The sequence below is a fragment of the Anguilla anguilla genome, chromosome 3 (genome assembly GCF_013347855.1).
Source record: "Anguilla anguilla isolate fAngAng1 chromosome 3, fAngAng1.pri, whole genome shotgun sequence".
Classification (NCBI taxonomy): domain Eukaryota; kingdom Metazoa; phylum Chordata; class Actinopteri; order Anguilliformes; family Anguillidae; genus Anguilla; species Anguilla anguilla.
This window is the reverse complement of record NC_049203.1, coordinates 61,108,524-61,125,500: the sequence shown is the minus strand read 5'-3', so window position 1 is coordinate 61,125,500 and position 16,977 is coordinate 61,108,524. Positions and strand designations below refer to the sequence as shown.

Genomic DNA, 16,977 nt, shown 5'->3' with positions numbered 1-16,977 from the left:
CAAAGAGTTGTTTTTACTTTCCTTTGGAAGTAGTACTTTTAATTTGTTTGTTCACAGCAGTACAACTTTTTTCTATATATTATGCCAGTTTAACTGGCTTCTTTGTATGGTAAGTATTCCACAACATCACACTCCTGTCAGTTCCATTTGTTTTATCCTCAGGAACCAAAGTGCAAGCACTGACAGAAAGCAGCATGAAGAGGTGCACTCTGTTTTTGCATGCAAAGTACAATAAAAATGCCTGTGGATGTAGAAAGATGACAGTAGTTTAAGAGCAAGGGCTCTGTGGGTAGGGATTGTTATTTAAGCAGAGCCGCTCGCTGAGTTTCACAAGCACCACAGAGGGTGCCATGGCGTAGATCAGAGAGTGTGTGTGTATGAGTGCATATGCATGTGCTTGTTTGTGGGGGAGGAAGGGAGGGAGGGAGAGAGAGAGTGTGTGAGAGAGAGAGAGAGAGAGAGAGAGAGAGAGAAAGAGACCTTTGACCTTTGATTCTCCTTTATTTAACAGTAAAAAAGGAGACACAAATCTAGTTATACATAATAACCAAAGATGGAAAGTAAACCAACACAATAGAAAAAACAGCGGAAAAAATCAAAACTTAAAATAAAAAGATATGCTTGCTCCGAGAGAGAGAGAGAGATTATCTGTTATCTGTGCAAGATGTGTGAGTGTTTGAGTGCACATGGGTGTCTCTATACACTCAGTTGCATTAGTTAAAAAACTGTGTTCTATTTTTTGAGTTCTGGCGGACCACACGATGTGAGGATGGCCTGCTTTTGTTTTCATGCTGTACGACAGGATCTTTTCATGTCTACACAGCCTGAAGTTCCTGTTTTTGCACTACAAGGCTTGGTGGCCAGCAGAAGAGAAATGAATACTCATGCATTACATGTGATCAGGCAAAACTGCAGCCACCAGTCTTTTTTGTGGACGTTTGAAACAGATCAAACTCAGAGTCAGAAAGAATACATTTGAAGAAAGCCAGTCTCTTAAGCATTTTTTAGTCTACAAAATCCCAAAAGGACACATAGCTTGAGCTAAAATAGAGCATATAAATAAAAAATGAGATAAAATTTGTGTGTATCGCTTGTGAGTAAAAGTGTATGAAACAGTTCTACTCAGAACTAAATGGCTTTAACTACAATGAACATGACAGAAAAACTCAAATCCCACTGTATAAAACGTTCTTTGTCAACCTAAGTTAACAACATTATTTGTTGTGTAATCTGCTTAAATTGTGAAAACACTGCAAAAGTACTGAGTCAGTGAAGGTTATAAAGTTACAGTTACAAACCATAAACAGAATAAATGTATGAATGTTGAACAAGCAGTTTTCTGAATGTCCCCAAATAAAATTAGCATGTCACAGCTGAATCACAAATGACAAATAACTGTAGGTGGAGAGAAACAGTGCATCTCAGCTGAACGCATTTCCCTGGAAGCTGCACGGTATACAAATGTACCTACAACATACCATTGTACTGAGCTTGAAAGTATTTCAATTGCAAACCACATTCTGTACCTTTTGGTTGGTTTGACCCATCTCTACAATGACTGTATGTCCTTGTTTGCGAAATCTGCCTGCACACTCATACACCAATACACAAACTGTGCTGTTGACAGCAAGGAGCAAAACATTTACAGTTTACGGTGCTCTTCAAAAAGGATGGGGGGGGGGGGGGGGGGGGTGCTTGTACACAAAAACAGCTGTTTCTGAAAAATGGTGAATGACACATGCGTGCAAATAACGTGAAATAAAAGCTGTGATTGCCTGTGATTTTGTCTCATATGCATTGTTTGAGCACAAATCCAAAAAAGGCCTTACTGTAAGTACAGAGCAAAATTAACAGATTTCCCTCTACTGTTCTCATACTTCTGGAGGGCATTGCAGATTGCTATGCTAAAAGCTGTATGATGTGAATCACAGATTCCCTGGGATCTTTAAAAATGGTGGCTATGCACTTGATAAATTAGGTGTACATTTGTACCGTCCTGAGTTTATCCACACGGTGATGATGTAATGATGTGCAGACAGTAATGTCTCTGTCCGAGAGGGCTGCGACTGCTCTGTAACAAGAGCTTTTGTCCTGCCTGGGACACTCTGCTGCCCTGGGGGGCGTTTGTGTTTGTCACATTGCCCGTTTGCCATTTCGAGGCTGCCTCCATGTTATTTGACGATGGCCAATCTGAAATGGTAAGAGCTTTGAATCATCGTTAAAAAGAGGTTCATCAGCACCCCCACACTTCTGAAAGGATTCCTGCACTTTGGGGGATCATAAAAGCACAGAAGTTGTTTAATGCCTCATGCATTTACTTATGAGAGAGAACAAAGGGCTCTCTCTGCTCCAGTCAAAAGAAACACAGGGACTAGTGGTACTACACATTTAATTGTGAATGACGTGTTATATTTCTGTTGCTGACAATTCGCCCTTTTTGTGTGCGATGCAGTGAACCTGAGTCTTTTTTTTTTGTTGCGATTTTATAAAACTTATTTTTGTCCCTCTCAGAGGGAGAACATCAAAGACAAGTGTGAACAAAATGCAGGTGTCACGGAAACCACGCCAGCACACCTTCCTGAGGCACTGACGGAAATGTTGCCTGGCAACAGCGCCTTTCCTGGCATGCGTGTTACATGCGGCACAGGAGGACCTGAAGAGGCTGCTTCTCTCAGAGCATGCTGGGAGGAGGGAAAGGGGGTTGAGGTGGGGGGGGGGGGGGGGGGGGGGGAGGAAGTGTGCTCATTGCACAATGCCAGAGCGTTCTCACTTCCTGTAAGTTTTTGTTACGCTCTTCAGGACGATGTTTTCCAGTATGCACAAAAAAGCACACTGAGCAGAGCAATGGAATTACCTGCTACAGTATGCGCCTTCATAGACGGTAGCGGAGTCTAGTTCAACTAAGGAGAAAAGATGAGTAGGCTGTGTGAGTAACACTGAAAACATCAGAGATCAGATCAGTTTATTTGATCATGAGTCATCCAACACGACAGTGCGTGTCATTTATTTAAATATTAATGCCAAAGCTTTCTTGAGGGGTCATGCACTCCACTCACATGTCGTAAATGCATAGTTCAAAGCCTTGTGAAATTCAATGTTGTTTGTGGATATCTACAATACAGAAGATATTAGCTTAAGACTAATCCATTACCTTCAGTTTATGGGGGAATAGTCTTATTTATGAACTCAACAAGAACATTTTTGTGAAGATTTTATTTCAGACACTTTGACAAATCAAACACAAACAAATACAAATTTTTACATGTTAATTACAAACCGTGAGCCTCAGGTAACTTCAAAAGATTTTGAGATTACTTTCATACAGATAGATTGATAAAAACCAAAAAATCCATTCACAAAATGTCAACTAGAATTAGATGACATTTAGCAAACTCAATAAATTACACTTGAAGTTGCATTACGTGCCGACAACATCATTATGTACAGAGAAAACAATTACCAGAAAAAAAGAATGTTTAGGCGTAATCCCAAAACAAGTCACTCAACAAACAAATAGATAAAACGAAGTGGTCCTAGGACCTATTAATTTAACCCTATTAATTTAATGTGTGCAAACACACGGTCCAATCTGCAGGTTCTAGGGCAGGGTTCTTTAGCTGTGGTCCCAGAAGGCCATAAGGCAGGGCTAGTTCCAGGCACAGGCCACATACTGTAGGTACATGGGTGGTTGCCTTGTGCACCATCTGACCGAGGGGGAGCCAAACAGAACCGCAATTGCCATCTCCACTGTCCCCAAAACCCCCCCAACCCCTGCTATCGCCCCCCTGCCTAATCCACAATCAGGCCTCGGACCAGAAAATCTGAAAGGCTAGAGAACGTAGAACCATGCTTGCCATAGGGTTCTGGTTTTGTGTTCATCTTAAAAAAAAAAAAACTAATAAAAAAACATGTTTTTGGCCAAATAAGAGCTAGGTAATGAGGAAAACCAACAGGTACAGGGCTGAGGGTCCATGCCCTGGTGCATTTTCACCTGAAATGTGTATGGGCAGAGGCAGGGGGTCTGGAGGCCCAGGGGACATAGCAGCATTAGGAGAGGTGCTGAACCAGCGCTCTGCACAGCACCAAGAGGGTCAAAGTGAGGGAGGAGAGGGTGGCAGGGGCTCCGGCCGACAAAAAGGGCTCCGTGTTCTTCATCATCCATTCCTTCTCCTCCTTCAGGCCCTGCCTGTCAAGCTCCGGGCCCATAATTTCACGGATCTTCTTGTAGTACGCGTCCAGCCACTGCAGCTAAAAGCATGACACAGGAGAACACAAATAAGATTCACATACCATCTCAACATATCTTAATATAATATATTATATTATATATATATATACAGTGGTGTCCATACATATTTTGGACAGTGCACAAATTTTGTTGTTTTGGCCCTGTACTCGAGCACATATTGGATTTGAAATAAAACAATGAATATGAGGCTAAAGTGCAGATTGCTGTCAGCTCCAATGTGAGGGTATTTAAATCCATAGTGGGTGATCAGTTGGTACTAAAAAGAAACAGGAAACAGGAAACGAGAAAGACGTTAAATTTATGCTGTTCAGCAGGAGTATTTGTAGCTGCTACACTGAACAACCTTGCGTATCGGTGAAGCTTTTTTACAGGTTTATCATGGCTGAAGTCAATGGGCTATTTCTCACAATAATGCCCCTCAATTGGCCTGGAGTTACACAGAGCAGAAGTGTGTGTACCTACAGTACAAAAAACGTATCATCGCACTCAATAGAGCTTTCTGAAGTAGACCCTCATTAGTTGCCACAAAGAACCTACAGTGGCAGATGCCGAGGGGCTTTCCCGGGTACCAAAGGGTATTGTCACCATGTTCCCAGGGGACCCTAATTACAGTCGCTCTGTATGCTTACCTGTTGGGGACTCATAATGGACGTGTCTATCAGCTTCCTGTCGTAAGGCACCAGAGAAATGGTCTCGAAGGTCATGTAATTGTTACCATACTGTGGAATCAAGCACAGAACAGTGAAGGCCTGCCTGTGGGGGAGGAGCTAGCCTCATGCTACTTCAGTGTAGCGTTGTTCCTGACATGAATATTACATTTGTGAGCTTCTAAACTGATTAATTTTCAGTTTTTGCAAAGACTGCTAATATGGCTTTAAAAAAAAAAATTTCTAGCCATATTGAGTAAATGTATTTCTGCATTTATGTCACTGCAGGGATTTAATAGTGCACTCCCACCTTAGTATTCGCTGGTACTACGACGGCAACATCTTCGATCCTTATTCCAAAGTCATTGTCTTTGTAGTATCCGGGCTCTGAAAGTAAAAAATGCTAATTAGCCAAGCAAATTAACTCATAATGTTTCTCTGGTTATTGGTTTTCACATTAATCTATAAATACAAGGCAACAAAATTAATAAATCAGTTGTCAGAACAGCAGATGCAAATCAAATGTGTGCTTTGTAGATTTATCTTATTTCTACACATTTCTCCTGGGAATAGTTGACATACAATCATACTCTATCTGAATGCCAATTCTGCCCTTCATAAAAGCATGCTATATCTTACCTATGGAGGTGAACATGCCCACTTCAAAAGGGATGTTATTGGACTGAAAGCCAACAGGCCCTGTGAAAAAGTATGACTAATGAAGAGTGAAGTGTCACACACCATCAGAGCTGATTGATTTTAAAAGTCAGTTCTCCCAATTTGCAGTGACCAATTGTACCTGTAGGCCCATGCAATCTCTGCTATGCTTTCCATTCGTTTAGCAGAGCGTAGGCAGGCCTAACACTGTGAAACAAGTGCCAACAGGCACTGCTTATTTTCACACTCCAGACCACAGTTTGAGCTGCAGGGGCCCAATTAGCCAGAAAAACTGCGTTGGAGACAGGAAACCCCAACTGACTGAGGCGCTTTGCTCTCTGAGTGATGCTGTCGCGTACTACGCTTCACCCCATGGGGCTGCCGGGCGCATTTTTTACATGTAAAATTCATTACAGTGCCTCTAAGAAGCAGTTCCTCGGCACTGTTCCTCTAATTAACACGGAGTAACGAGGCCACTCGCAACAACGACATTCCGGGATGCGCAGTGCACCAGTGTCATGCGCGTTGCCAGAGTCACATGCAAATAAGCTGAACAATAGTCACAGCTGAAATAATCACCACAATAAACTGTAACCACAACATAATTTCCATTAAAAAAAATGCCTCATGAAAATAATGTTACTGATTAAGATGTCCATGTAGACAGAAATGAGGTTTTCCTTGATCTAGCGGTTTGTGGTTGGCGGCTATGTAATATCTTATTTGTGAGGTCTCTCAGTGGCAATATTCATTTTATAGCGCAGTTACACTGTATACTGTTACTGTGGGGGAAAGAAGCAGCCTTACATTCATGTACTCCAAAGTAGTTTCCCACCCCATGGCCTGTCCCATGGCCGTAGTTCAGTCCCACTTCCCACAATGCTCTGCGGCCCAGCATCTCCATGTTCACACCTGCAAAGAGTGAAAAGTAGACCTAAGGGATAACAAAGACTAGAATACACACAGTGCAACAACACACATACACCTGTGTTCAGTCTCAGCAGGAGGTTTGCTAAACCTGCTAGTGAATAAAGAGGGACATCTAGTGGCCAGACTTGGTAGCACCAATAACTCAGAAACAGTGTGTACCCTTATGCCAATATGTTTCATGTGTACTGGTGTGTGTGTGTGTGTGTGTGTGTGTTTGTTTGTGTGAAAGACAGGACATACTCGCCTCTGGTATTGGCAGGAAAGATGGTCCTTGAGATCTCGATGTTTCCCATCAGCACTCGTGTAAAGGCTTCCTAAGAGACACACAGAGGAGAGCGACCAAACATTGAAACAAAGCTGGCATTTGAAATAAAGAAGTATCCACAATGGCCTTAGACCTTCCTTAGCTCTAGTCTGTACCTTCTGAAAGTCAGTGGGTGTCCCCCAGTGCACAGTGCGAGTGATGTCAGTGGTCCCATCACTGAAGTTAGAAAAAAAAATGCATTATTGATGCTCAGAGCATTTGAGGACTTAACACAGCCCAAAACACCACATGTCAGTTTTCATATAAGGCAATAGATCAGCATGTCAAATAAAGAATCACTCAATTTCTTGTTTGTAATACTCACAGATACTGACCACCGGAGTCCACCAGGTACATCTCATCCACGCTCAGCTTCCTGGTTGTCTCATTAGTGGGGCTGCAACACAAATCAGCCGACATGTAGCTTCAGCAACACGGGAGTGTGTCACAGCGAAGGGGCCAGGTGCAAATATGAAAGAAGGGCCCAGTTACGTGAAGCTATTTAGGAAACATTGGGCAGCATTCTTTTGTGTAAGGTAAGATTGCCAATATTGCTTGTTGCTTGTAACTTCTTACAAGAAAGTTTCTTGCATTTTCTTGTAATACTTGGCTAAGAGAGAGAGAGAGGGAGAGAGAGAGAGAGAGAGAGAGAGAGAGAGAATATATTTAACATTATGGAGAAGATAAAGACAGAGCGTACGATAAAGATAAAGAGTATATGCACATCGGTGATACCTGTAATGGGCCAGGGCAGCGTTGGGCCCGCTGGCTGAAATGGTCTCAAAGCTTGGGCCCCTGTTGTTTTTCTGTTCACTGAAAGATGAAGCATTCATTTATTGAATGGCAGAATGATAAAGATGTCTGAGTGAATGGACTTGGGTCGTTAAGTGATGAATTTGATTGAGTGCTTGTACCAGTGATGCATGATAATTCATTTTGAGGCATGGAAGGCAAAGTGTGAATTTTGATGAACTCAGAAGGTTTATGTGACTGTGAGTGTTTGTGTGTTTGTGTGCGCACGCGTGTGTGTGTGTGTGTGTGTGATACCTGCGTCGCTCGTTGACAAAGTAGGCAGCTGTCAGCTCAGTCTCATCCCCTTTGGGGACTCTGTTCTCCAACCATAGCAGGAGCTGCATGACTGCAACAGCATCTCTGATCTGCAGGGAGGTGGAGAGGATGCTCAAAGACACAGGTAACACAGTCTACACAAACACATACACTCACAGCGCAGTGTACCCACACACACACACACACACACACACACATACACTCACCTACATACACACACATAGTCACACACACATACACTCTCCTACATATGCACACATACACACACACACACACACACACTGAAACACACAACACAGCCTACGAATACACATCACAGTCTACCACAACACATTGAAACACACAACACAGTCTGATATACTGATACACACGTATATAGCATGTGATGGTAAGTTTTACCATCACATGCTAACACAAGCTAACACTGTGAACCTCAAAGCATGCATACAATACACTCATATTCTTCATTCTTCTACAATGATGCGCACCCACATTCATCATATCACTATCAACAGCATCACCACACATAGTCTACACAACACAAGCTCACACACAGTTCATTACACCACTGCCACCACACACACTGCAAGCTCATACAGCATAGTCTGCCAAAAACACCTTGAAATACCGTCCCGATATTAAGACTGGTGTATGGTAAATATGTTACTTAGGGTGACATGCATACTGACATGCCAAAACCAAATTTAGTGTAAATAGTGAAGCCTGTGTCCCATAGTGACACATTTAGGGGAGCACACTGGTGATCCACAAATCCGGGGTAAACTCGGAATATAAATATATAAGGCCAAAGTAGCAATAAAATGATTTATTGTGACTTTGCATGCTATACCAACAGACTTTGTGGAACTGGTTCAATTACTTTGCCATCTGTGGACTTATTACATTCAATTGAGAAAAGGCCAGACATTGCATGATATATCATAAGTAAAGCGTATGACATTTCGGGAGGGACTCAATTTAATTTGTTGTTTCTCAATGGCAGGATGAGCTCATAACCTTGAGATTAAGGCTCTAAATGCACAATAAAAGCACTTATAACGATATAAAAGCTGGGATCATTGAAACGCATGGGTTTCCAGCACGTGAACTGATAAGGTGTCCCTCCAGGATTCTGTTCCCCCGCGCGGGACCAGCGGGACCTCCTGGCGTCTTTGGCCGACGTTTATGGCTTTAACGAGACCGAGGCAGAGGGGAGCGATAGCTCTACTGTAAAGCCATAAAGCGGAAGGGCAGAGAGTGTTTTACGGCCTGGCTGGTTCTCCTCGGGATGTGGTGGTGCTGGTGGTGGATATGTGGAGGTGGTGACAGTGACGTGGACGGCCTCCCTACGTGAGCGTCTTTCAGGATGCGCTGCTCCGTGTCGTCCTTCACCGCCTTTGTGATGAGTACCGGGGAGTAGTCGCTGGTCAGCATCTTGTCCTGGGGGTGGGTGTGGGGGGGTTGTAGGGGTGGGGAGTGAATTAAGAGAGTGAGAGAAGGTAAGAGGCAAGAGGAGAGAGAACCTCGTACTCAGCACCAGAAACACAACCGGCACATGATCGCTCACAGTGCGTAGGAAACAATGTTTTGTTTATGCAATGCACAACACCTTGTCGTATTAATCATGCCATGCACAGTATCTAAAATGTCGTTAGCACCACACGTCATGGAGTGAGAGGGAGAGAGAAACAGAACACATGAGAAAGGGATGAGAAAGGGAAAAAAAGGTAGAGAAAAATGTGTGTTGGTCCTGATTCTGTGTTAAAACCCTAATCTCTGGTCTCTCTGTACGTGAGATTACTGGATGAGTAATCTAACCTCTCGGGCATGAGAGAGGAGTGAAAATACGCTCCTGGCTGGCTGGCGCTCGCATTTCTCCCAGGTAGATTCGGCAAGCAATGGCTGCGCTGGGCCTTACCTCTGGCGTGATGAGTTCAGACAGGGCCCGGGTGGTGTACTCCGTCCCGATCCACACCTTGACTTTGGGCCGGGTCAGGTAGTTCTTCAGGTATATCCGCACGCTCGGGTATTCTATCAGCTGCACACAGTGGTCCAGGTAACAGGACGAGTTCAGGTACACCTTCAGCTCCTCGGATACCCTCTCAAGGTGAACAAAGAGCCTGGTCAGGGCAGAGATAGAGGGAATAAAAGCATTGAGGAAGGGAGCAAGTGCAGGAGGGAAACAGGTAGTGAAGGAACGAGAAATTTGGCAGGAGAGAAGAAAGGGGGTGGAGGGTTGACAGGATGAGAACACGTATGTAATTCACAGGTCAGGTAAAAATTGGGGTTCAAAAACTGCAGGCCGAGTCCCGCTGCTGGGTCATTGGAAAGGTTGAGATGGGTCTCAAGTTACAATGTGAAAAAAAACCAACCTGAAGTACTTCATGCTTTCCATAAACATCCAAGCCAGTCAGATAAACATGACATTATTTACATGCACTGTTTGAGCTACAGTGTACACAGTACAATACAAAACAAATACTTGTTTCGAAATATGTTAAACAATTTCACGTCCACACGTAACCGTATGTGTGCGTGTAAACACATAGATGCTACACTGACTCGGGTGTGGTTAGCAGAAGTAAACATACTCATTCCTCAAGGGGGTTGTAGGGACTCAAAAGGTTTGGGAACCACAAAATGAACGAAGGAGCAGTAGACTTGCCAGATCTCGTCCAAGGTCAGCAGTGTGTAGGAGTAGAAGAAGGGGTTGTAAGGGATGTCGTTGCCCCGGAGATTGAAGAGCCCTGTAACAGAGGAGGAATGTGGAGCTTTCAGCAGGCAGGCCAGCATAACACACCTAAACCAACACTGACCTCAACTACGGAACCTACATATGACACAGCAGTCAACTGAACTTATAAAAACATGTACGAAAGAGAACAAAAAAACAAAAAAGAAAAACATCCAAACAACTGTTAGCAGAACAAAAGTGGTCCATGCTCTTTGACTCGCAAGTATAATTCATACGTGCAGTTGGTTATTATTCTAATGCCAAGTGTTACAAAGGATGCATGCATTCAATGGCAATTATAGTTGAGCAGATGCACCTTCAGTTTCAGCTGTCTAGGCGATTCGGGACCCCAGTGCTATTGGTAATGCTATTTTGTGTTGTTCAACAGGGGTCATCGGTGGGACTGGGATTACCGAACAGCCAGTGACTGTCCTGCTTTTCACTTCCACATAAACTGCGTCATCCTGCTATTGATTTTTTCTTTTTTTTTTACAGCGTGTGCAGAGGATGTGTGTCAATAAGCCAGACAGGCAGGGCTCTGTGAGATCTATGAAGCGTGTCAGTGAATCTTCACGGTGGAAATAAGTTCAGGAGGCAGCATGTGTGTGTGTGTTGCTGTAGGTGTTTAGAGTGGTTTAGAGGTTTGTGTGTTCCCAGTGGTAAAAAAAAAGGTTCCAGAGGCCACACATTTCTGGCATTGTAGTAACTGCTGTGTACAGGTGACTGCAGGTAAAACAGCTGTTTACGGGTACAGGCAGTGAGTAGCAGAGGAGGATTTGCCTGTAGGTGTGTGTGACAGTGGAAGGGCCTTACATGCTGTCTCATCCAGGGCAGACAAGAGGACAGCTGTGGGCTTGTAGGGATTGTCTCTTATCTGCTGACGAATGTCCCCCACTTTCATCTGCCAGGACCTCTCTGGGCATGGAAACAACATGTGCACAAACACACACACACACACGCATATGCATGCATACATACACACACACCCACACATACACACACACAATGAAAAACACATGTGCATGCAAGCACATGCAAACACGTGCACAATCACACATTAACATACATACACATTAACACACAAGAAACCCACACTTGTACGCAAGCACAAACACACACCCGCACACACCACACACACACGCACATAATGAGCTTTGAGATCATCAACGTCGCCATTAGTTTTTATGGTTCTTCCACTTCACTTGCTTTGTAATCACAGGGTTATAAAGCCCTTGAAGGGAAATCACTACCCTCCTGCCCCAGCCTTCCCCCCCTCCCACCATTATTACCCGCAGAGATAACCCGCAATAAAGAATTAAAATTGCGCTTTTATTGCCGCGGCTTTCTGCACTGTTTGCAGGTATTTATCTGTGTGGCGACAGGACGCAGGGATCGTAGGTTCACGCACCAATGATGCTGTCTGGAAGCTTGAAGATGCTGTCCGGAGGAAGAGGGGGGCGATCGGTCCACACCTTATCCACCAGATTGTCTGGGAGAGACTTCAGGGTCCGGTTAGCAGGAGCCAGCCTGACGTTATAGGCCTTGAATGTTTCTGTGGGCATTGTGATGTGCATGAAATCAATGCGACCAAAATTCAACCGATAATTAACAGAGCTGCAAGTACGGTAGTGTCCACTATATGAATCGCAAGACATTTTTTTTAAGGTCATGTATTGACTGCTGCTATGAGGTGTGACTCTGACAACTTAGCATCAGCACTGGTCTTTGCCTGGTCCTGTATTTATACAACTATGTACGTTTAAGAGCATCTGCTAAATGCATGTAAATGCAAATATTTTGGTGGAATGATAATTAATGCGGTTGTCTCAGAACACATTGCGGCTGCCCATTTCCGTGAGCTGCAAAACAGCCAAATTACTTTACAAGACATTTATGATGGCTATGGAAGCCTCTAATGATCCTAATGATGTTGGCATGCCTCTTTTTCTTAATGATATCTGCTTTTTGCACAATTTGTATTCAGCTGTTTAGAGCCATTGAGGCCTTGGTAGAGCCCAAGGCTCATAAATCACCGGAGTAGATCTCTTTCCATGGTGAAGTGCACACAGCTTATGTAAAACGTGATGTCTACTGAACTGTTTTTAGGCTGATTCTGATTAGTAATTAGTCTTAGTTGTCTGCGGGATATGTCAGTACAGGAATACTCCCCAGCACACAGGGATGGGCAGTATATGTATTTCCAATATATATATATTTATTTCACATGTAACTCTGGTCGCTTGGCTTTTTTGTATAGTTTATACCTCTGAGCCACCTGTAAAATATTGTACATCGGTACCATTTTGTGTTTCAGTGTATTTCTGCACATCCCAGTTTTTAGCATGACATCTCTGCTGCCCGCCGACCCCACCCCCCGACTCACCAATGGAGAAGAGGAAAGGGTCGAAGCCAATCTCCGCCCCCTCCGAGATGTGTGTGATCAACCAATCCGTAATGCCCCTGATGGAAGCTGTTGGACAGTGAGACGAGGCAGGTTTGGTCTTAGGCCAGGTTCCCAGGCCGGACACGCACAGCTTTTTGGGAGGAGTCAACAACCCCTCGCCATATGTCATTGCTGCGTTCACTTTGGAGTATACCGCTCCGTCGGTCAACAAGCAATCACTGTGAGCTTTTGTGAGTAAATATCAGGCATATGGTAGCCATTTTCTACGCTCAGAACTCCGTGATGGATGATTAAATGGAGAAAACAATACGGAAGGCAGCCAGAGACAGACCCCTGCCAAGTTATTATTTGGCCCCAACATGATTGGAGTGTTTATGCGTATAATTAATGCACGTGTGTATGAATTGTATGAATGACATACAAAGAGACAACAGGGGTAACCAACCTTGGGGCCTCATTTCAAGAATGTTCCTACGGTCAAATTGTATCTTAAATCGTGGCTTATGTAGAAAACCGAGACTAAGCAGTTATTTATATACAACCCCGCTTTGACGTGGATATCATTGTATCTTGACATAAAGGACACTGGACGTAACTTAATTACCTTCAGAAAATGCAAGAAATGTTGAAATGCAAACTTACTTAAATGAAAATGGCTTCTATACGACAAGGAAATATGAAAGCACATTCACATGAGTTCAAATTGAAGTTAATTTGAGATTTATGTATCACAGATGCGTAAGACACAGATACGGCTCTTTAAACCAATGTAAGCAACTTTGTTTCGGTCTCTGCTATTTTTTTTCTTTTTTTTTTAAATAAATCAACCCTAAGCACAACCTTACGAAATGATCTAAAGATTACATTTACGTCTAAATCCAAGAGCAATTTTTACAAACGAGGCCCCGGGTCTTGGAGAGCCTGTCGGCGTTTGCTGTCACTCAAACTTTGGGGTTCCACTCACGGTCTTTCACCAGCTCCCAGTTGCAGTCCATTTGGCGTTCGGCCTGAATCCAGTACCGGCTGTCGGTCCAGAGGAGAGCCTGGTTTGGGGTCACTACTGCCGTGCCTGGAGAGAGGGAAAGAGCAGGTGAGAGGGCTTCCCATTGGTTGTTAATCATGTGTGGGTAACCCCAACAGCTAAACCATCGCTGGGGGGTTTTCCATCCAATTCATGGTCCAACCCATACATCCACTTGCACACCAGAATATCTATTGAAATAATTTTGGAAAGAGTAGGAATACTGATCTAAACTCTTAAACTGTGCTTCATACAGTTGAAATTCAGATTTAATTGCATCTAGATTGAAAATCCTGCTGTGTATGTGTGTGTGTGTTGGTGTGTTTGTGTGCATGCATGTGTGTGTTCATGTGTTTGTGTGTACATGTGTGTTTGTACGTATGTGTGCGTGTGTATTGGCGTGCTTGTGTGCATTCATGTGTGTGTTTGCGGGTTTGTGTGTACATGTGTGCGTGCATGTATGTGTGTGTATGTTGATGTGTTTGTGTCTATGCATGTGTGTGTTCATGTGTTTGTGTGTACATGTGTGCATGCATGTATGTGTGTGTATGTTGATGTGTTTGTGTCTATGCATGTGTGTGTTTCACGTGTTTGCGTGTACATGTGTGTGTGCATGTATGTGTGTGTATGTTGATGTGTTTGTGTCTATGCATGTGTGTGTTCATGTGTTTGTGTGTACATGTGTGTGTGCATGTATGTGTGTGTATGTTGATGTGTTTGTGTCTATGTATGTGTGTGTTTCACGTGTTTGCGTGTACATGTGAGCGTGCATGTATGTGTGTGTATGTTGATGTGTTTGTGTGTATGCATGTGCGTGTTTGCATGTTTGTGTGTGTGTGTGTGTGTGTGTGTGTGTGTGTGTGTGTGTGTGTGTGTGTGTGTGTGTGTGATGTGTGTGTGTGTGTGTGTGTGTGTGTGTGTGTGTGTGTGTGTGTGTGTGCACGTGGGACATACCAGCAGATCCGGTGAAACCCGAGATCCAAGCCGTTCTCGCATCCCGCTCTGCGATGTACTCACTCTGCAGGGAGAGTGCAGCTTCGTTACAGCGCTTTCTGTCTGTCAGTAACCTCCTCCATCCTCAGCTGGGAAAGGTGTGCTCACACCTCTTAAACCAGCATGATGGAACTCGCTCATATGTTCATGAAAGTGTTGCGCCGTGACAGGAAAATTTTCTAATTGACAATCGTTAGATGCCAGTCGAATGAAACACCGCACATGTTACTTGCAGTTACAGTACAGTGTAAGTATGTGCAGTTGTTAATGTACATGCTTTTGATTCCTTGTCTGAACCCTTGTCTCTCAGGCTGCACTTTAAAAATGGGTGGGTCACAGTAAATACGCTCGCCCAAACACATTTCAATTCCACGTACCGTATGTTCATATAACAAGACACTGCATACGTAGGCTATATTTGGATAGGGTTGGTCATAAAGTAATTTGTGGGCTTGGAAAGCTTGAATGCTGTTTTATATGATGTACGGCAGAGCATGGAGAGAGGACGGGGCATGGCGGTGGGGTACCAGGTGGGCGTCGGTCGCAGGGATGATGTAAGCGGAGATGTTGAGGGGGGCCATGGCGTTCCTCAGGGCCCGCAGACGCAGGGTGGTGTTGACGGCCGTGGGCGGAAGGTACTGGAACACACAGCACAGGCCGCTCTAAGGGGGGGATTCTGCTGTTCTGCACGGGGTGGACGTCACCCACATAGCGCACACCCCCCACCTCCCGACCCCCACTCCCCAGGACCAAGCCCTTGCCTGTTAACCTCGCTTGATACTACCAACTGGAATGTGAACACAACATTGGGGCTTGAGGGGCGTAGCTGATTGGGGGAACTTTGACCGGGACGGGGATTTGTCTCACCGGGGTTGCGGAGCAGTTCCTCTCCCTCTCCGAACCAGCTGCACGGGGGACCTGGCTCGAGCTTGCTGCAGGAGAGACAGACAGACAGAGGGGGCACGGGGGCTTAACCACTCCGCTCAGCACAGTGCCCCTGTAGGACTATAGCAGCGTGCGCGCCTCGAGAGATCAAAGCGAAGTCCTCGCGGTTACTGTTGCCGTGGGATTGCCCTGCTCCTGACCTTGGTATGTATGACAGAATGAGAGGCATCCAAGGACAGCTGGACATGGTCGGGCCTTACTCTACAGCTGGTGGAGGCACACGGCCGAGCTGGCTCCACATGGCTTTGCTGTCTACTTCAGGAATTCAAAACCAAAGCTCCCAAAAGTATCTGATTGTGTATCTCTGTTCTAACCAGAAGTGCAACAAAAAATGCACAGCTATAAACAAGATACATACCATAAACACAAATCAATGGTTTAGTGTCTGATTATAAATGACAACGTAACAGTCACCAGAAAGGAGTCCTGAACAAAGGTTTGTGTTCCAGCTTACAGAAGGGTAAAAAAACAGCCACATACTTGAAACATGTGACTCACGGTTAGAAATAGCACAGGATATAGTTTTTATTTAACAAGAAGGAAAAATTAATTAAGCTTGTTTTTTACCTCCCAGGACAAGAGCTGCAAAGAGGACCCAGCCAGTTACCGTCATCTTGCACAGTCTACCTTGGAAAGGGTGATGCAGGTGCTCCTCTCAGGATTACGCACTGTCACGGGGAACACGGACTCTCCCTACTCATGCGCAAACTCTGATAGCGATCATGTGCGATAGCCAAAGAGGAGGAACTTTGGCTGCGCGGAGTCTGTTCCTGTAATAAAGGGTGACGCCCTGTGACTCCGTCCGTCCAGCTGCACACAGCACACTCCCTCCCTGCAGTTGGGAAAAGCACCCGCAGGGGCACAGATGGCTGGCAGGCTGCCTGCCGTTGCATGCCATGGTTCAAAGGTCAACTTGCAGAGGATTCTGCACTTTGATTCTGCGGAGTTTTCGTTCACTTTTATTCTCCTGCCAAATGAACTGAGCTGTTTCTCTTGCCACAGTAATTTCATAAGGTCACCCCTCA

General features: G+C 44.6%; 1 protein-coding gene across 1 annotated transcript; it reads right to left on the bottom strand.

Annotated features, from left to right (window-relative positions):
* Positions 1-3,194: 3,194 nt before the first annotated feature.
* xpnpep2 (X-prolyl aminopeptidase (aminopeptidase P) 2, membrane-bound) lies at positions 3,195-16,675 on the bottom strand. The gene is made up of 21 exons (XM_035408335.1): positions 16,520-16,675; positions 15,875-15,939; positions 15,535-15,645; positions 14,969-15,032; positions 13,958-14,062; positions 12,973-13,059; positions 11,998-12,141; positions 11,403-11,504; positions 10,521-10,602; positions 9,774-9,975; positions 9,206-9,295; positions 7,835-7,944; positions 7,523-7,600; positions 7,113-7,184; positions 6,904-6,964; positions 6,728-6,797; positions 6,361-6,465; positions 5,536-5,595; positions 5,207-5,283; positions 4,879-4,968; positions 3,195-4,248 (listed from the first exon to the last, which is right to left on the bottom strand). Exons 1-21 carry the CDS (start codon positions 16,563-16,565, stop codon positions 4,048-4,050), a joined length of 2,022 nt encoding a protein of 673 aa, XP_035264226.1. The 5' UTR covers positions 16,566-16,675; the 3' UTR covers positions 3,195-4,047.
* Positions 16,676-16,977: the final 302 nt, after the last annotated feature.